The sequence below is a fragment of the Salmo salar genome, chromosome 19 (genome assembly GCF_965601325.2).
Source record: "Salmo salar chromosome 19, fSalSal1, whole genome shotgun sequence".
Classification (NCBI taxonomy): Eukaryota; Metazoa; Chordata; class Actinopteri; order Salmoniformes; family Salmonidae; genus Salmo; species Salmo salar.
In genome coordinates this window covers 57,123,391-57,144,601 of record NC_138309.1, presented here as the reverse complement: position 1 = coordinate 57,144,601, position 21,211 = coordinate 57,123,391, and the positions used below count along the sequence as shown (strand labels likewise).

Below are 21,211 nucleotides of genomic sequence, written 5' to 3'. Positions count from 1 at the left end.
CTTATGGACTGTCCTCTTCAATTCAAACCCCAGGTTTTCAATGGGGTTCAAGTCTGGAGACAGATGGCCATTGCAAAATGTTGATATTGTGGTCAATTACCTATTTTGATGTGTGCTTGGGGTTATTGTCTTGCTGGAAGATCCACAGCCTCCTGGTAGAAGCAACAAAATGGTGAGCTAAAATGTCCTGGTAATGGGTAAAGCTCATGATGCCGTTGGCCTTAACAAGGGCCCCAGGACCAGTGGAAGCAAAATAGCCCCATAACATCAAAGATCCACCCCCATATTTTACACTAGGTACAGTATGAGCTTGCTAAACGGAATTGGCACGTAGATTAAAATCGGTGCTATGGTCAGATGCCTATCTTTTTTTAATACACTGCTCAAAAAAATAAAGGGAACACTTAAACAACACAATGTAACTCCAAGTCAATCACACTTCTGTGAAATCAAACTGTCCACTTAGGAAGCAACACTGATTGACAATACATTTCACATGCTGTTGTGCAAATGGAATAGATAACAGGTGTAAATTATAGGCAATTAGCAAGACACCCCCAATAAAGGAGTGGTTCGGCAGGTGGTGACCACAGACCACTTCTCAGTTCCTATGCTTCCTGGCTGATGTTTTGGTCACTTTTGAATGCTGGCGGTGCTTTCACTCTAGTGGTAGCATGAGACGGAGTCTACAACCCACACAAGTGGCTCAGGTAGTGCAGCTCATCCAGGATGGCACATCAATGCGAGCTGTGGCAAGAAGGTTTGCTGTGTCTGTCAGCGTAGTGTCCAGAGCATGGAGGCGCTACCAGGAGGCAGGCCAGTACATCAGGAGACGTGGAGGAGGCCGTAGGAGGGCAACAACCCAGCAGCAGGACCTCTACCTCCGCCTTTGTGCAAGGAGGAGCAGGAGGGGCACTGCCAGAGCCCTGCAAAATGACCTCCAGCAGGCCACAAATGTGCATGTGTCTGCTCAAACGGTCAGAAACAGACTCCATGAGGGTGGTATGAGGGCCCGACGTCCACAGGTGGGGGTTGTGCTTACAGCCCAACACCGTGCAGGACGTTTGGCATTTGCCAGAGAACACCAAGATTGGCAAATTCGCCACTGGCGCCCTGTGCTCTTCACAGATGAAAGCAGGTTCACACTGAGCACATGTGACAGACATGACAGAGTCTGGAGACGCCGTGGAGAACGTTCTGCTGCCTGCAACATCCTCCAGCATGACCGGTTTGGCGGTGGGTCAGTCATGGTGTGGGGTGGCATTTCTTTGGGGGGGCCGCACAGCCCTCCATGTGCTCGCCAGAGGTAGCCTGACTGCCATTAGGTACCGAGATGAGATCCTCAGACCCCTTGTGAGACCATATGCTGGTGCGGTTGGCCCTGGGTTCCTCCTAATGCAAGACAATGCTAGACCTCATGTGGCTGAAGTGTGTCAGCAGTTCCTGCAAGAGGAAGGCATTGATGCTATGGACTGGCCCGCCCGTTCCCCAGACCTGAATCCAATTGAGCACATCTGGGACATCATGTCTCGCTCCATCCACCAATGCCACGTTGCACCACAGACTGTCCAGGAGTTGGCGGATGCTTTAGTCCAGGTCTGGGAGGAGATCCCTCAGGAGACCATCCGCCACCTCATCAGGAGCATGCCCAGGCGTTGTAGGGAGGTCATACAGGCACGTGGAGGCCACACACACTACTGAGCCTCATTTTGACTTGTTTTAAGGACATTACATCAAAGTTGGATCAGCCTGTAGTGTGGTTTTCCACTTTAATTTTTAGTGTGACTCCAAATCCAGACCTCCATGGGTTGATAAATTGGATTTCCATTGATTATTTTTGTGTGATTTTGTTGTCAGCAAATTCAACTATGTAAAGAAACAAGTATTTAATAAGATTATTTCATTCATTCAGATCTAGGATGTGTTATTTTAGTGTTCCCTTTATTTTTTTGAGCAGTGTACTTTTTTGTATTATTTTTGTTAAAAATCTCGTTACTCTGACCAATTGCATTAGTATACAATAATTGAAAAAGTTTTCAGCATCTTTATCAAGGGTGCCAATCATTTGAGGTGACTGTAAATATCCCTCATATAGATGAGGAATATGACATTTCCCATTCCTGACATTACAACACATAGCAAAACCATAAGCACAGAGATGTTGTAACATTAATACATTGAGAATTCAATAGTATATTATATTCAAGAGTGAATATACAGCACATCAGGGGTAGGCAACCCTGTTCTTGGAGAGCCGTAGGTCGTGCAGGGTTTTGTTCCAACTAGGCACCACACCTGGCCAACAGGCCTAATTGATCAGTTCACTGATTGCCTAAATTCAACACACCTGGTCTTTCAGGTTGGTAAATCAAAACCATGAGGTGCCTGTGGCAGTCCAGGACCAGGGTTGCCTCCCCCTGCAGTACATCAATGACATATCATTCAAAAATAGACAACAATTGTCCCACTTCAGTCCATGTTTTACAATAATCTAAACTGTATAATTGACACAGCAGAAACCAGGAATAACGATAATTGGCAAATAAAGTGTCAGCTTAACAGCATTACCATTATTTAATAAATTGTGCAAAAACATTTGAAACAGCAGGGGACACTGTTTCCCCTATCCTTCAACACATTAACAGAAGGGGGTGTTTGATGCTGATCTATAGATCTGGTTCAATGTATTTTACAACCCCTTATGCATGTTATAAAGTTAACGCTTTAACATAATTTGTGGTAAAGCAAATACTAACAAAAGGACTATCGCTAGGCTATAGGCAGTTAAAATGCTGAAACAAATAAATAACCCTCATCTTAGAACAATAAACCAAAATCCTCCAAAGGGTTAAATAACAACCTTTCATTTGTAATCAATAAGGTTTGAATGACCCCCCCCCCCCCCAAAAAAAAATGTGAAATTAAAATGTCTCCAACAGTGTCTTGTCTATTGTTGGTTAGTAGGAAAACAGCCTCATGGTATATTGGCCTGATAGAACAAGACAGAGAACAAGACAGAGAAAACAAAGCCAGTCATAAACAGCTACTGTAGGCTGCTTGGCACAGGAAATCTATGAAATACGTTTGCGTTGACGGCACAAAGGTTCTCAGTAACTACAGTAGGTTAGGTTGGTCTCCAGATCATACAGGAATGTTATAGATCCTTCTGGAATATCATTTTGTTTTTAAAATGGATTCATTAGGGAAAGATATTCGATTTTGTGCAGTTGGAGTGATGGTGGTTATAAATAGTAGTGTGACAGAGGAGGCTGGTGCTATAAGAGGACGGGCTCATTGTAATGGCTGGAATGGAACCAATGGATCTCCATATGTTTGATACTTCCATTCCAGCCATTACAATGAGCCCGTCCTCATAGTGCTCCTCCCACCAGCCTCCTCTTTGACTTGTGAATGATAGAAGGCGTTATGAGGTGACTTGGGGTCAGAGCATAGAGCATCCGAGTTAGAGAGAACATCCCATCAGTCATCAGCTTGCGTCACAGAATCAATAGATTCTAATAAAAATAGATCTACAATCCCACCATTGATCTCCATGTATATCCTCAACAGAACGCAGAGGAAAAAGCATGAAGGCATCTTTAAATAGAGATATTGGAATATAGGAGGAATGTAGAAGAGTTAGTAGAGGACTGAGTGATCTAATGTTGACATAAGAACTACAGTATAAGTACTACAGTGATATACACATGTACTAACGATACTTACACATTATAGACACATTGCTCTACATTCATATATGTCAATGCTTAAATATGTATATACACATGTATAATATTTCTATGTATATAGATATATAAAATGAGGAATAGATGGTGCCGTATGACATAACGTAACCTAGTTTTCAGAGTTCATTTTCTCAGACACAGAGAGAACTATTTCCACTTCTATTCATTCCACCCATGGATGCACCAATAAGCCCTTAGGCCTCTATGATGAGCGACTGAGCGCTATCTGATTTGACACATGGGAAGAACCGGGTGAACTAACCGTGACTATGCTAGACCCCTCTTTAGTGCATCGTTTCCAAAATGGAGTGATGATGGTTCGTTAGGACTCGCGGTCCCTGTTAGTGGGGCTGGATCCAGTGACAGTCTATCACACTTGACCATGAAGTTAAGTCAAAGACAACTCCGGATGCAACAGGGAAATTTGAGGGGCAACCCCCCCTAGGGTTAGATGTCTTGTGAGCTTGCCTGGAGCCTTTGGTCTTTCCATTGATTCTAATGTCATTTAAAGACAGAAATTGTTTCAGAAAGCTGTAGAGCCTACCACAATTCATCTCAATTCATGTGCAACACCGGTTATAATCATCTCTGAGACATTTCTCTCTTGGTTCTGATCATATATCATAAACTGGGTGGTTCGATCCCTGAATGCTGATTGGCTGAAATACGTGGTATATTAGACCGTATACCACGAGTATGACAAAACATTTATTTTGACTGATCTAATTACGTTTGTAACCATTTTATAATAGCAGTAAAGCACCTAAGGGGGTTTGTGGTATATGGCCAATATACCACGGCTAAGGGCTTTATCCAGGCACTCTGGGTTGCGTCGTGCGAAAGAACAGGCCTTAGCCATGGTATATATTGGCCATATACCACACCCCCCCGTGCCTTATTGCTTAAATATATACTTCAATAGGATGGCAGGGCATTGAGACACAGTATACTGCAATGTACTAATACAGACAAACAGAAAAGCCTTGAGATTTCACCTCCAAATTGGCATAACATTAGTATGCACATATTGGTTCAAGGCAGTGGACATATAAGGGCCAATTGTGGCATTGATTGACAGTGGAGCTGTATATCTATGGGATGGACACAACGACGGATGTGCACTTTGGAATTGGCAGTGGGTACCTGTCTGGCATGGTAAGTGCGTTTTCCTTTGTAAATAGGTTCCATCCCTGTAAATGCACACAAGAAAGTGTGCTGCTGCTTGCTTCTACTTAGACATGATGGGTGTGTGTGTGTGTGTGCATGCTGCTGCTTGGTTCTACTTAGACGGGGGGGGGGGGGGGGGGGGGGGGGGGGGGGGCATGCGCGCGGCACTGCGGGGTGTGTGTGTTGCTGATTGCTTCTACTTAGACATGATGGGTGTGTGTGTGTTGCTGCTTGCTTCTACTTAGACATGATGTGTGTGTGTGTGTGTGTGTGTGTGTATGACATCTTGGGGAGCCAGTCTCTATGGAATGTTTTTTATACACCAAATTAGCCCACCTAACACTACCCATGTCACTTCCTTGTGTGATGTCAGTGTGCTTCGTTGTCACACCCAATCAGGAATAGTCTAAACCAAAATGGCCCAAAACATTCCAGACTGGTCAGAGATCATTTTGTTGGTGTCATGACATCATTGTAGTCTGACAGTCCCGGCAGTGGGATTCTGTTTAATGATTGTGCTATAATATATTATTTGTACATCCCTTCCGACCTCAGAGCTCCAAAAGTGTGGAACACGGAGAGAAATGTTCAGTGTTTTAAGCCTATGGTCTAGGGAATGCTTCATTGGTCAAGTCAAAACATCACACCCAGGGAACTTTGGGGCTGTGTGTGCCAGCGGTGGGACGTATGCTTATGGAATCTACAGAGAGAAGATGGGTGACAGAGTAAACTGTAAAGCACTGAGCCATGGTTAGAAGGATGCCTGCATGCCCCAGGTACCCTCCTTTCCCCCCCCTCGGCCTAACATACTTCCCCACTATCGGAACAGGCTGGGGTTTAGACAAATGTACCCAAGGAGATCAGTAGAGCGAGAGACAGAGTGAAGGTGAGAAAGAGGACGGCAGCATGACAGATAGAGGAGAGTTTGTGTGTGTGTGTGAGTGAGAGTTATTGTGTGACTGTCACCATTATGTACAGTGTATGCATGTATGCATGCATGTTACATGTACGTGTGTGTGCATGTGTGTGAGACGTTTGCCGGTCAGGGTGTATTGAGTCAGGTGTTCTCCTATGGAAGGCAGAATAGGAGGGGTTGGGTCTCTCTCCCTCTCTTACTTTGTCTTTAACCTGGCAGCCACGACTGGCATTACCCCATTCAACTTGCCCTCTTTTGCCAGCTTCTCGTTGAGTTGGCACAGCTGGCGCAGAAAGCCGTCATTGGGTCCGATCTCTCTCTTCAGCCTCACCGTGGCGACCGCCACCCGGGCGTCCAGTTTGTGGCGCAGCATGAGGTAAGCGATGACAATGGTGGGCGAGCGGCTGTAGCCCTCTCGGCAGTGAACGTACACCTTCCCTGATGGACACAGACAGACACTTAGGCTACATCCCAATTCTCCTCAATGGCCCCCTTGACTCAAGTCCTTTTCCATCATGAACACTGATAGTTGAGAGGACTGGATAGGGTTCCACTATACTGCTTAAACCCATCAAATGCTTTCAGATCAGTGGTCTTGAAGGAATGGGCACAACGAAAGGAGACTATTTCTGGCTATTGGGATTCTGACGAAGACTGGGACTGAAGTAAAAGGAAAGAAAGAGGGAAGACAGTGAGGTACAGGGATGAAAGGAGGGAGAAAAAGAGGGAGGGAACAGATGCTCCGTATATACACTGCCCAGCGAAGCATCTCAGCCAGAGAGATGCCAATCCAGGGCCTGACCTCTGCGGCAGACAAGTCAATGTCAACCACCTTCACTTCTTGACTTTCCTAACCACTGCCGTAGCCTGACCAGAGCAGTGTGTGCAAGTGGATATGTAAACTATGCATGCATTTCTGTGTGCATAAACACACCTCAACATCCCACTCCTCAACTCATGTATTTATTATCGACCTCCCTACTCCCCAGGAGGAATACACTGTGCCAACTTCACTGAGAAGCCAATCTGCTCGTGCTCAATTCTGATCTGCCGACTCTGCAGTGTGTTTGAAACCTGACACCGCTCCCAGCGTCTCGGGGCTCTTGCCATTTAAGTGACCTCTGTCCAATCCCCAATCACCCTGCCAATCAATCCAGGGCTGACTGTAGACGCTCAGAACATACACACGGAATCAGCTGCTCATCGCTTCACACACACACACACACACACACACACACACACACACACACACACACACACACACACACACACACACACACACACACACACACACACACACACACACACACACACCCCTGCTGACGAGGCACATGCACAAGCTCCGTCCCTGACCTTTGACCTTTCCACAGCTCAGTGACACAAAATGTCACTGATCAAGCCTTGATGGGTTACAGCAAGACACCATATCCACCAGAGTGAGCTGGTGTTCCGGCTTGTTGTCCTCCTCTTCCTCCCCTACTGTAGCCACTGTGATTGACTGGGGTGTAGACGCTGCTGCTGCCAAATTGCCCGGGAATTAAGACGCTTTATAATTGTTCCGCTGTGTCAAAGATTACATTAAATCAATGCCATAAAACACAGGGTTCAGGGCTCCAATTAAATGGGCCCCGAGGGTCTGTCAACACCCCAGTAATGTTTTGGGAGAGAGGAGCCAGAGTTGTAGTTCTTTCGGTCTACAGAGGCTGTTATGAGTTAGAGGGGTTTGGTTGAAGTGAATGGCACTCCCTTTATCTTTTGTTGTTCGGCTTCCCTGCTAGATTTCCCTTTGTTTTGTCTTGGTTGGGGCTCTGTTACAAATCTCCGACACATATTTTAAATAGTACTGTCAAACGCATTCAATGTGCTGTTCAATGCAATGTTTCAAACAGTGTCATGGTAATTTATCACATCAAAATGGCCCTCTTGAAGTGACATCTTCTAAGCATTTTTTACTGGAACACAGCGCAAAGGAAAAATAATGTGTGCCAAACCGGTGTCTGTGCTTGCTCTCTCTGGAAAAATGTGGAGTGTCTGGTTTGGTACAATAGATCCATCTATGACCAGCGCAAATGTTCTCACCACATTCAACTAATCGAAACATCCGATGATATAGCAATGTGCAATAGGACTAGCCTGAGAAACAGTTTACAGGAATATCTCTTACCAGTGACAGAGAATGCATCGTTAAACATTTTATACCCTGAAGGACAGTTTCTGTTACTCCTCTTCTCATAACAGACTTGGAGCAACAAGAGGTAGTCTACAGTTTTAACCAGGGGAACAAACATTTTGAAACGAGAAAAAAACTGAGGGTAACACACCATACTGCCCTTTGATCATATTGCTCTTTGACCAATAAGGGGCGATTGGCGCTCTATTTTACAGTACAGAAATAAATCATGTATTTGGCTTCTAAATTACATGGTAAAATGGTAAATACACAATAATAACTTATACCAAGTAAATACCTGTAGAAACAGTACCTTAAAATAAAGCTCCCCCAAGTCTTTACATCAGACAACCTACTGTAGCAGAGAGACAGCGACCATACGGAGACCAATGCTAAAGGCATATCAGTTCACCTCAGTCAACCGTGTACTGAAGTCAATTGAACTGGGCCTCTTCAATGTACATCACTATGGAATGCCAAACGGATTGTCACTTAGTCGAACAAACAGCTCAGTAACAACAGGCGGCTGGTGGCACCTTATTTGGGGAGGACGGACTCATAGTAATGGCTAGAACGGAACATGGTTTCCATGTGTTTGATACCCTTCCATTCACTCCATTCCATCCTTTACTATGAGCTGTCCTCCCCTCACCAGCCTCCTGTGGTAAAAGAGAGCCCAGAGTCATCAGTCTCACCTTTGCCATTGTTGTGTGCCAGAGCCTTCTCGATGAAGTCCGCCCCCTCCTCAAAAAATGTACTGAGGTTGAACTGAGGCTTGTCGTTGGCCTGGATGCCGTGGTAGGTGATGCCCGAGCCAGCATAGAACTCTGCGTTGGTGTTGACGTGCATGAAGGAGTTGCCCTCCGCCGCGTTCAGGATGTGGGTCACGCCCAGCTTCTGCAGACGCATCAGATTCTGGCCCACAAACCTGGAGAGGTAGACCATAGAAATAGATATTTCTATGAGGTAGACATCAGACATTGATTACGCATGGGCCACATCTGAGAACAGTGGCTTCCAGAGTCACTATTATCAGCTTTGTAGAGTAGCTACTCAAGACAAGTTAGAGTAAATAAGCAATGGCTGTCAAACTAAACATCACAATGTACTAGGTTCCAAAACCAAGTTTTAGCAGCTGACTGTTTTAAAACTACAGTCCAAAGTTGTCCCAGACCTGCTATTCAAGCCATTCTCCTAACACCATCTCAACGCCTCTCCAGCTCGTCATCCTAAATGTTCTGAGTTGCCACGGCACTCTTAGCTCATCGTTGTGAAAATTGTGTTGAATGGGTTTTACTGCATGTCGATTTTCACACCCAACACAGGCCACCCCATCTAGCCCGGTCTCAGACCTAGCTGTCGACGTGGCCTTGCTCTGCCATGGCTGGTTGGAGCTTGAACGGGATAAATGGTGGAGCCGCTTTTAGACAGTGGAGATGTCTGCCTATGTTAGTGGCTCCCCAGGGGACAGGGGAATGTCCGGAGTCATGGAGACATGCCAAGGAAAAGGAGATCTTGGGTGCTGCCCAGGGGAAGACAGAAAGCCACGGGCATCCTCAACACTGACCGAAATAGGGCTACGACACCCATGGAGGTGGAAAGAAAAGAAAAGGAAAAGAAAAATGAGAAGAAAAAAAGTCAAAGAAAAAGAAAGGAAAAAAATGAATAAAATAAAAATAAAAAATGAGATGAAAAGATAAGAAAAGGAAAAGAAAGAAAGAAAATAAAAAAAATAACTATGGGGAGAGGAGAGAGAGATACAGATAGGGCCTGAGAGAGCGAGAGAGAGCGAGAGAGAGGGGTCGTGTCCGAACACCCATACCTAGTAGGCTTTTGGGTGAGTATGCTTTAAAATGCCAGGATGTCATACTCATTTCGGCTTTTCATTGAGTAGAATTCACGGCACACTAAGGAAGATAATCGTCTTTTTACATTCCAGTGTGTTTGACAACAGCTGATAATCAGAATAGGGGGCGTGCTCTACAAAAATAAACAGTATTGCAGGGAATTGCGCATTAGATGACGTCTTCTCAGCATGTTTGAGTAGGATGTTTGTTGCTTACTGCATACGTTTTTACTAAACAGTACATTCTAAATAGAATGTAGTATGATTAGTACACAACATGTCATTTTAGTAAGTAGTAGGAAAGACAGATTTCAGACAAGGCCAGGAAGAGAAGAGAGGCTAGAGAGCTCCATACTCAGCCAGCTCCACTCCAGTGACTGCATCTCCATCTTTATCTACTCAACTTCCAGACAACTATACATCTCTTCCTGCTCTCCTCCATCTCTGCTCCCTTCCTTCTTTCTCCAGTTTTATTCATGCGTTTCCCTATTGCAGTTTAGTTTCAGCTCATGGCCACTATGGGGCACAGCTTTATCACATGATCAGGGGTACAAATCCAACCCTGTCAGGAATCACACTCCCCCCCCCCCCCAAAAAAAAACAATTGGGTAGGACAGGGTCCGCTGCAGTGTAGCGCTGCTGGAGCTGGGTAGGGGATACATGCCTTGCTCAAGGGCACAACGGCAGTGGATGGTAGCTATGACCTGAAACCAGTATCTCTCCAGTTGCCAGTTCAGACGCCCTACCTGGTATTTAAACTAGCCGCCTTCCAGATACTCTTATCACTGGGTATATACAGTGACTTCAGAAAGTATTCTCACCTATTGACTTTTTCCACACTTTGTTGTGTAAAAGCCAGAATATAAAATTTAGTTTTTTTGGTCTCTGGCCTACACACACACACACACACACACACACACACACACACACACACACACACACACACACACACACACACACACACACACACACACACACACACACACACACACACACACAACCCCATAATGTCAAAGTGGAATTATGTTTTATTTAATTTTTACAAATGAATAAAAATGAAAAGCTGAAATGTCTTGAGTCAATAAGTATTCTAAGCCCTTTGTTATGGCAAGCCTAAATAAGTTCAGGAGTAGAAATGTGCTTAACAAGTCACATATTAAGTTGCATGGACTGTGTGCCATAATAGTTAACATTGTTTGTGAATGACTACTTCATCTCTGCACCCCACACATATAGATAATTGTAAAAGGTCCCTTAGTCGAGCAATGAATTTCAAACAGATTTAAACTACAAAGACCAGAGTTTTTCCCAATGCCTCGCAAAGATGAGCACCTATTGGCAGATGGGTAAAAAAAAAAGCAGAAATTGGATATCCCTTTGGATGGTGTATCAGTACACCCAGTCACCACTAAGATATTGGCGTCCTTCCGAACTCAGTTGCCGGAGAGGAAGGAAACCACTCAGGGATTTCACCATGAGGTCAATGATGACTTCAAAACAGTTACAGAGCTTAATAGCTGCGATAGGACAAAACTGAGGATGGATCAACAACATTGCAGTTACTCCACAATACCAGCCTAATTAACAGAGTGAAAATAAGGAAGTTTGTACAGAATAAAAAAACTGAATGGAGCTAAGAATAGGCAAAATCAGAGGAAAACCTGGTTCGGTCTGTTTTCCGCTAGACACTGGGAGATTAATTCACCTTTCAGCAGGACAAAAACCTAAAACACAAGGCCATATCTACAATGTAGTTGCTTAGGAAGAAGACAGTGAATGTTCCTGAGTGGCTGTGTGACAGTTTAATATAAATATATTTTTTTATATTGCAGATAGATTGTGGCTTCCCTCAATGTAATTGTCAGCATCATTTCCAATCCCCCATATATTTTTTCATATATATTACACACACATACACACACAGTACCAGTCAAACGTTTGGACACAGCTACTCATTCAATGGTTTTTCTATATTTCTTCAAGTGCAGTCGCAAACACCATCAAGCGCTATGATGAAACTGGTTCTTATGAGGACCACCAGATGAAAGGAAGACCCAGAGTTACCTCTGCTGCAGAGGATAAGTTCAATTGTTACCAGCCTCAGAAATTGAAGCCCAAATAAATGCTTCAAAAATCAAGTAACAGACATCTCAACATCAATTGTTCAGAGGAGACTGCGTGAATCAGGACTTGTGCGAATTGCTGCAAAGAAACCACTACTAAAGGACATAAATAATAAGAAGAGACTTGCTTGGTCCAAGAAATACGAGCAATTGATATTAGACTGGTTGAAATCTGTCCTTAGGTCTGATGAGTCCAAATTTCAGATTTTTGGTTCCAACCGCTGTGTCTTTGTGAGATGCAGAGTAGGTGAACGGAGGACCTTGGCATGTGTGGTTCCCACCGTGAAGCATGGAGGAGGTGGGATGGTGTGGGGGTGCTTTGCTGGTGACACGGTCTGTGATTTATTTAGAATTCAAGGCACACTTAACCAGCATGGCTACCACAGCATTCTGCAGCGATTCACCATCCCATCTGGGTTGCGCTTAGTGGGACTATCATTTGTTTTCAACAGAACAATGACCCAACACACCTCCAGGCTGTGTAAGGACTATTTGACCAAAAAGGAGAGACTTTTTTTCCACCTTTATTTAACCAGGTAGGCTAGTTGAGAACAAGTTCTCATTTACAACTGCGACCTGGCCAAGATAAAGCAAAGCAGTGTGATACAAACAACAGAGTTACACATGGAATAAACAAACGTACAGTCAAAAATACAATAGAGAAAGTCTATATACAGTGTGTGCAAATGAGGTAGGATAAGGGGGGTGAGGCAATAAATAGGCCATAGTGGCGAAATTATTACAGTATGGAAAATTAAACACTGGGGTGATAAATGTGCAGAAGATGGGTGTGCAAGTAGCGGTACTGGGGTGCAAATGAGCAAAAATAAAATAACAAAATAATATGTTGATGAGGTAGTTGGATGGGCTATTTACAGATTGGCTATGTACAGGTGCAGTGATCTGTGAGCTGCTCTGACAGCTGGTGCTTAAAGTGTGATGGAGTGCTGCATCATATGACCTGGCAATCCACAATCACCCAACCTCAACCCAATTGAGATGGTTTGGGATGAGTTGGACTGTAGGAAAAGTAGCCAAGAAGTGCTCAGCATATGTGGGAACTCCTTCAAGACTGTTGGAAAAGCATTCCAGGTGAAGCTGGTTGAGAGAATGCCAAGCGTGTGCAAAGCTATCATCAAGGCCAGGGGTGGCTATTTAAAGAATCTCAAATATAAAATATATTTTGATTTGTTTAACACTTTTTTGGTTACTACATGATTCCAAATGTGGTATTTCATAGTGTTGATGTCTTCACTATTATTCTACAACATAGAAAATAGTAAAAATAAAGAAAAACCCCTCCAAACTTTTGACTGGTACTGTATATATTTTTACAAACGTTCACATTATTCTTACACTTTGACAGAGTATTTTTTATTTTTTTTACAATTAAATCCATTTTAATCCCACTTTGTAACACAACAAAATGTCAAGGGGTCTGAATACTTTCTGAAGGCACTGTACCTACCTACCTAATTGAATACAGTTTCTGTTAATTGTACTTACTATGCTCTACATCATCTCCCCCCCGAGTGCTCTACAGTTGGATAAGCATATCATCCGGCTCCAGGCAGGGATGTGGAGAGGCTGAGTGACCCTGGATGGGTCCCCTGAGACAGAGGGTCAACACACCCACGCTGCCGGGCTGACTAATAAAGATCCAGTCTGCCACCATCTTTCTTTATGACTGGGGATGAGGCAGCCCATCTGTCTGCCTGCCTGTAGGCCAAGGCTCCTCCGAGGTGCTGGAGCGATGGCTTCTGTACATGGGGCTCAGCCACTCAGATCTGTCCACAGAGACCCATAACTCACACACTCTCTCACTCTCCCCCTTGCGCTCACTCGCTTTTTCTCTCCCCACTGTGTCTATCCATCTCTCTCCCTACTGTGTCTACCCTTTTTTCTTCTCTCTCTCTCTCTCTCTCTCTCTCTCTCTCTTCCTGCTGTGAGGCTTTGTCTATCTTGGTGGAGCCATGGAAGATTGTGGTGATATTTCTCCTGTAATGACGATGACTGTGTGAGAGGAAGGTGTGTGTGTGTGTGTCACATTGAGCATGTGTTTCAGAGTAAGTGCCTGTAAGCTCCTGAGTCTACAGATATAGCCAATATTATTTGAGCATCTATATGCGAGTGTGTACACCAGTGCCTGCCCGCATGTGTATGCATACCTGCTTGTGTGTGTGTGTGTGTTTACATGTCCTCCACTCATACTCCTCCTCTCTGCAGTCCCAGTCTATCCATTATTAATACAAGCCCTTACAAAGAGCCAAAGTGTGCCATCAACCAGGGGCTGCCCAGCGCTTTTATATTAAAGCCTGAGTGGGCGTCGACGAAAGCATTTTAGCACACCTTACATCATGGCTTCCATCAACATCCGGGTTCCATGGATGGTGGTTTCTTTCGGAGAGCAACTCACTACTCAAGTTTGTGTTACGAGCCTACTAGACTTTTCAAGCAGAGAGTGTTTTAACATGATAGCTTTAGAAGCTAACGGAGATCTGTTGGCAAATATTACGAGTATTTTGGTGTCAAGGTCCCACATGTACAATGAAACTTAACTCATAATTAAATAATGCCAATTATAGGTTAAAATAAAAAATCTTCTATAATATATATATTTATTTTTTTTACAGTGAAAATGTATCAATCTGCCCCCTCAGACTTAATGGGCATGACACTGTGTGTGTGTGTGTGTGTGTTTGTCTGTCCATTGTTTTAAATTAACAGCAGCCAGCTACTTATCAGCTTGAGCTATGAGGCAACAGTGGTCTAATCATCACACAGATTCTGTTGCAAAACGTTTAGTCTGTTTCAATTGGACAAATTCAGGTAGGTCCCACCCCGTTTCGTTACGTTACGTTTGCCCTGTTTGCTTCCGCTTGGTTCTTAGAAACGGTAAACGGTTTCTGTAGTGAATACACCCCTTCTCTGGCTGACCTTCAACATAGAACATGTGAGAAGCCACTGGTTCCTGTGGAACAGACAGTGGTGTGAGTGGTCAGTGTGTAGACCTTAATCAATAGGCAATCCATACATATTCCTGGTACCTCTGCCATAAACCCTTTACTCTACATTGGACGATGATGCTCTTCAAGATATAGGAGGTCATTTTAAGCATCTGTTGTTTTCTCACAAATACAATGAATATGACAGTGAAATGTTTTGTCATGAAATTTACTGTAAGCAGAAAGGATATACACATATTCTATTTACTGTGTTGTCTCCAATATCCAAGGGTCTTCTTTACACATTTCAAAATAAAGGTAAAAAACCCCAGACGACATTTAACCACTTAGAACAATGACCATTGTGTAAACTTAGTCGAAGACAAGATGTCTTGTCAATGTGTCAAGTTGTATCTTGGCCCGAGAGAGTGGCACAATCAAATTGATTTTGTTGTAACACAGAGGTAATGTGCTTGCTTTCTATCCAGCTCACCCTCTTAATACTCTCTTGGCAATGACTGGAGCCAAGTGATGGATATCATTAGACAAGAGGGAGAGACTTAGGAGCTTCCTGTACATGGGTAAAGGAAAACTATACAATCTACTATTGATTGTCAAATTCTGTATATTAAAGTTGCACTATTCAGAAATTGTTCCTCTATTTCCTGGTTACTAAAACTCGAATAGTTCGCCTAATTTCAGTTTATGTGACAAAATAAGCTGGTATAGTGTAGAGAATCATTGTACAATCTAAACCGCTGTGAAATACATTTTCCATAACCAAATATATTGTTGTTTCAGCTGTTTGAAGCTGGTGTACATTTTGGTCAGGTCACCCAAAAAGTTACATATTGCCACTTTAAGACTGAGCTATTTCAAGTTACTGTGCATGTCCTCAATGTGGATTTCTTTCACCCAAGTACATGTAAAACACAGGCCATGCATGGACTTTATTCATGACATCATCTCGACTAGGTATGTGCAGCGTATGTGTGCTGGACTTTACATATACATTGGGACCAACACACATCCTACATGCGCACAGCATAAGGGATTACTAGGTACTGACCTTACTGGAATGGTGGGCTGTAAATTGTGGGGAAGACACGGCACCCTCATTACATAGTACTCAGTCAACCAACCACATTGCATTTATAGCTGGGTCGTTCCACGAAATGTGTGCCTTTTGCCTGCCTTGGATATTGTAGCCCTTTACACTCGTACCTGTACAAGGGTCGAAAATGGCAGCGTAGTGGCTGTACAGTAACATGCTATTCATGATGTCAGAGCTCTGGCTCTGCACTTTAAAGCGCTGTATGGGTTTTGACTGACAGCCATTCTGAATTTGAGCACCGCACGCGACAAGAAGTTGCCCCCATCCCTTCCCCTAACTGGGCAGCTTTTGCACATTTTTTGTTGTCAGAGTGAGGGAAATTCTGTACATTAAGAGGACTATATATTTTTAAAGATGAAACGTTGAGGATTATAATATATAACGCTTTGACGTCATACAAGCAAGCCAAACACAGAGAGTCCAAATGTGCAATTCACATTTCCAAATCATAAAACTCATGTCATAATGTGTCAACGTTTCTGATCACTATGCTTGATGTACAGTTACAAGATGACATGGCATCACACCCTGGGTTGTTCTGAACAGAATGAGCCTGTTCGTTTATTGGGAAGAAAAGTCACCACGGCATATGCACCTGAATGCACTCATGACTTTCTATGCGCACCAAAATTACCATCTGTTTCTCTGAATTGCGTTGTGAAAGCATAACACTAAGATCGTATACAGTGTATTCGGAAAGTATTCAGACCCCTTGACTTTTTCCACATTTTGTTACGATACATCCTCATTCTAAAATGTATTAACTTGGTTTTTTCCTCATCAATCTACATACAATAACCCATAATGAGAAATAAACAGGTTTAGAATTGTATCATAAAGGCCTGATTGGTGGAGTGCTGCAGAGATGGTTGTCCTTCTGGAAGGTTCTCCCATCTCCACAGAGGAACTCTAGAGCTCTGTCAGAGTGACCATCAGGTTCTTGTTCACCTCAATGACCAAGGCCCTTATCCCCCGATTGCTAAGTTTGGCCCGGTGGCCAGCTGTAGGAAGAGTCTTGTTGGTTCCAAACTTCTTCCATTTAAGAATGATGGAGGCCACTGTGTTCTTGGGGACCTTCAATGCTGCAGAAATGTTTTGGTACCCTTCCCTAGATCTGTGCCTTGACACAATCCTGTCTCGGCGCTCCACGAACAACTCCATCAACCTCATGGCTTGGTTTTTGCTCTGTCATACACGGTCAATTGTGGGACCTTATACAGACAGGTGTATGCCTTTCCAAATCATGTCCAATCAATTGAACTTACTACAGGTGAACGCCAACCAAGTTGTAGAAACATCTCAATGATGATCCATGGGTAACCGGATGCACCTGAGCTCAATATCGAGTCTCATAGCACAGGGTCTGAACACTTATGTAAATGTGATATTTCAGTTTTTCCATTTTAGAACAAGGCTGAAAAAGACACAGGGTCTGAATACTTTATGCACTGTAGAACACTTTGAAAATTCTATTTTTTATCAGATTTCTATTTTAATAAAGACTTGGTAATGTGCCAAAATTCTGCATTTTGACATGTCCCTCTGTGCACCCTCTGAATTCTAAGAAGATTTTAACCCACTTAACCCCAACATTTCTCCAAGTATTTAACATTATTTTAAATACCGAGTTATTTTGTTACTTTGACAAAGTTATTTCTGAAGGTTATTATTTATTTCATGTGATTAGTGATTCATTCAATATTATTTTTAAATTAGTCAAATCATAATGTAAAAGCAGGGGGGGGCTGGTTCTACTCTTTTCGCCAATTTTCTGGTGTTTTGTGGTGGAAATCTGAGCGGGTTAAGCTAAACACATCAACCCTGTCACCCATACTGTTGCTGGACAGGCTAGAATTGTTTTAACAAATGCAATTTTCTTGTTAAGCTTGCATTCAATTGCCCCTCCCTGTTGCACACAAGCTTCCTGTTCCAAGGGAAGTGATGGCTGATTATGCATTATTCTGACACTACTCAAAAGACACCTAATGGGTGGTACGACCCAGTTAAGGGAACAGCATGAGAGACTGGTCTAGCCCTCCACCCCCCTTTGAGAAAGAGTGTATGTGTGTGTGTGTGTGTGTGTGTAAAGGTAAGTAAGAGATGAAGGTGTGTAGAGGGGTGTTATCAATTGAAAGGTGTTTCAATATCGGAAACAATATTGAAAACCCCAGTGGAGCCTTGGGGACCAGTGTGCATATGTCAGCATTATTTACACAGGTGGAATTAAACTGGATTGAAGAGCGAGTGTATTCGTTAAATATATATAATAATGAAAATGTTGTCTCGTCTGCTTCATTCATTTAGGTTGCACGATGTCTAGTTCCCTGATCAATATTGCCTACATTGACACTCACAATCCAACAGTTTGAGAAAATTGTGTGTATGGATTCCATATCCGATTCTTTGTTTCGTACAAACATTTAAAACCAGATTATTTCAGCACTGCTGTATATGTAAATGTCTAATAGAATAGAATAGGGGCGTTGAATGAAACCGCGGGAGATCATCCACAGACTAGATGGTACCGATAATATAATGGAGTCGTTTCAAATAAAATCGGGCGTTTTGTATCGCCCTTCAAATACGAACGTTCGAAAGGGAACATGTGCCTGTAGAATATTCACTATTTCCTTCATCTATTCAGAGCGATGTGACTCTAGAAAATACACTATTTTCTTAATCTATTCTGAACGAGAGAACAGCCTCCTTCCATGCTCGTGACAAATATTATGAATGAAGAGATTGCATATCAACACCAACCCCCTTCATACTGTTAGTAGTCAAATCCATTTGAATCCTAAAACACTTTTTATTGATGATGGTAGATTGCTATAGCCTTTGTTGCTGGAATTCTGCAATTTGTTAAATTGGAAAATATTCGTTTACAGTAGGGTTTTAATTCATGGGTGTCAACAATGAAATTCTATAGCCTGCAAATATTGTTATATATTATTCTGACATTTTCTGTGCTCAATATTGTCATGAACGTGTCTGTCTGAACAGATAGGGATGCGTTGCTAGGGACGATGAAGCAAAGAATACCCTACCTGTCGGTGCCATCTGATAAATATCGTAGGTTACTGTTTGTTTAAAGGGAAACGAATTAACTAACGTGCACATATTCCTCTGAATGTTGGTCAAATAAAAATAACTTACGCGTTACCAACGTATATTCTAGGGAAGACCTCGTTGAAATGCTGTGTTGGTAAACTGTAAAATCCGCTGCTGTTTGACAACAGCTCGTTCAGTTGTTGCACAGTAACCTCGTTATCTGGCACGGTGACTTCAGCCGGTGGCGGTGGTAGTTGCTTCGCCGGGCTCGATTTCTTCATGGTTCCAGGCAGTCTCTCTCCGAACTGGCGAACAAACAAGTGTCAGATTACCGCTAGACTCCGAGTCGTGTCAATTTCAGATTTTGCAGCATTTTATTCTCACTCGAGTCGTGTTGTGTACAAGGAGTCTGAACCGCAAGCTCTCTCCGCTCGCAGACACACCCCACTCGCCCACCGGCGGTCAGACACTCCAGACAGGAATCGGTTGACGACAGTGGCACGCGCGCGCAAGGCTGGTAAACGAAGACACTATAAACAAGGCAGAGAGGGCGCCATTGGAGAGACCTCTCAATTACGTTTGTTTTGCTTTTCGAATGGCATCTCTTATGCTCTTGCTGAAGCTGGGAAGAGGTAACGCCCGAGAAACTACTGGAAAATACTGGTGACCATAATGAATGATGATGATATGAAGCATCCCAAAACAGCATCACTGTCATTCAGTTACAGTAGACTGATTCACGATGCAGGTTTTTTTTTTCAATCTCAGCCTACCTAATTGAGTCAATTAGCTAATTAGGGCTGCTACTGATGTCTAAGGGATATTTTTTGCCTGCATACATTTTGATAAGCCTAGTAACATTTAGTCAGTATTCAGCAGTTCTATAGGCCTAATGCAAAAGCTTTATATTAGCTTAAGATTATATTGGTTGTTAGTGGAGAGGTCCATTGTATTTCCATTGCTGATCCAACAAGTAGCAATAACCAACAGGATAATGAACATAGCATATTCTCTCTCAAACAATATTTTACATGTTTGGAATATAGCCCTTTGTCTACTTTTTTCAAATAATATAATGTTCTTATGATTCCACGGAAAGGTTGCAGTGCATCGTTGACTTTGCAGAAGTTTATTAAGACTTAAATAGCACCTTCATAAGCAATGAATAACCCAACATTAGTCTACACAGTAACACTATTGCAAAATGCGCAGACCTGCTGCTGTTGTCCTTGTAACGTTTAATGAATCATTGCACATATAGCCTGCAGTGCATTCACCTATTCAGTCATGATAACCCATGTCCATGCATTTTTACTTAAAGGTCCAATGCAGCCATTTTTTATTTATTTAACAACTAAATACCTTACTGTGATTGTTTTTGACCATTTTAATTGAAAACAAACAAAAATAGCTTCTTAGAAAAGTTCAATTTCACAAGCAAGAATTTTGCTTGGACTGTCTGGGAGTGGTCTGAGTGGGGAGGGGGAAACTGGAAATTAGCTGTTATTGGCAGAGATTTGGAACTCTTTCTTATTGGTCTATTAACTAATTTACCACCTGGTGATGTCTCCATGGAAGGCCAAATCTGTCCCACCAAAACAGGCAGTCTTTTCAAACAGCTCTTACACTAAAAGGGCATTATCATAATTTTCACAGTATAATTCCAACCTCATAGTGTGTAAATATATATATGTGGAAATATGTATAAAACACAGAAAAATCTAGTTTTTGACTGCACTGGGCCTTTAAGTTGGGACATTGGGTCTTATGGGTCTTTAAGTAAGACATTGGGTCTTATGACTCCAGTATAATATCATTGGTGCCTTAAAGATTTTACTAAGTTACACAACCCTGTTGCATCACAGCCAGTCTTGCATTCCTGGGACTTATAGTTTCTGCAGTCTCCACGAATAGTGACCGAAACTACATTGATCGCACCAGACAGTGAGGTCACACTAGAGCTATAGTTATATAGACATATAGGCCTTTCTATGGCTCTGCATCACACAGCATGGATAAGCACGTTGCCAATGGATGGGGAAAATGGAATGTGATTGATATTTCCAGATTATGTAAGTGCCAAGATAGATACAAGTAATTGCGAAAATAAAGGAAACACCAACACAAAGTGTC

The 21,211-nt window shown here is 42.9% G+C and overlaps 1 protein-coding gene across 1 annotated transcript; it reads right to left on the bottom strand.

Annotated features, from left to right (window-relative positions):
• Positions 1-5,191: 5,191 nt before the first annotated feature.
• dusp3a (dual specificity phosphatase 3a) lies at positions 5,192-19,735 on the bottom strand. Its single transcript, XM_014159162.3, has 3 exons — positions 19,184-19,735; positions 8,695-8,927; positions 5,192-6,267 (listed from the first exon to the last, which is right to left on the bottom strand). Exons 1-3 carry the CDS (start codon positions 19,357-19,359, stop codon positions 6,026-6,028), a joined length of 651 nt encoding a protein of 216 aa, XP_014014637.1. The 5' UTR covers positions 19,360-19,735; the 3' UTR covers positions 5,192-6,025.
• Positions 19,736-21,211: the final 1,476 nt, after the last annotated feature.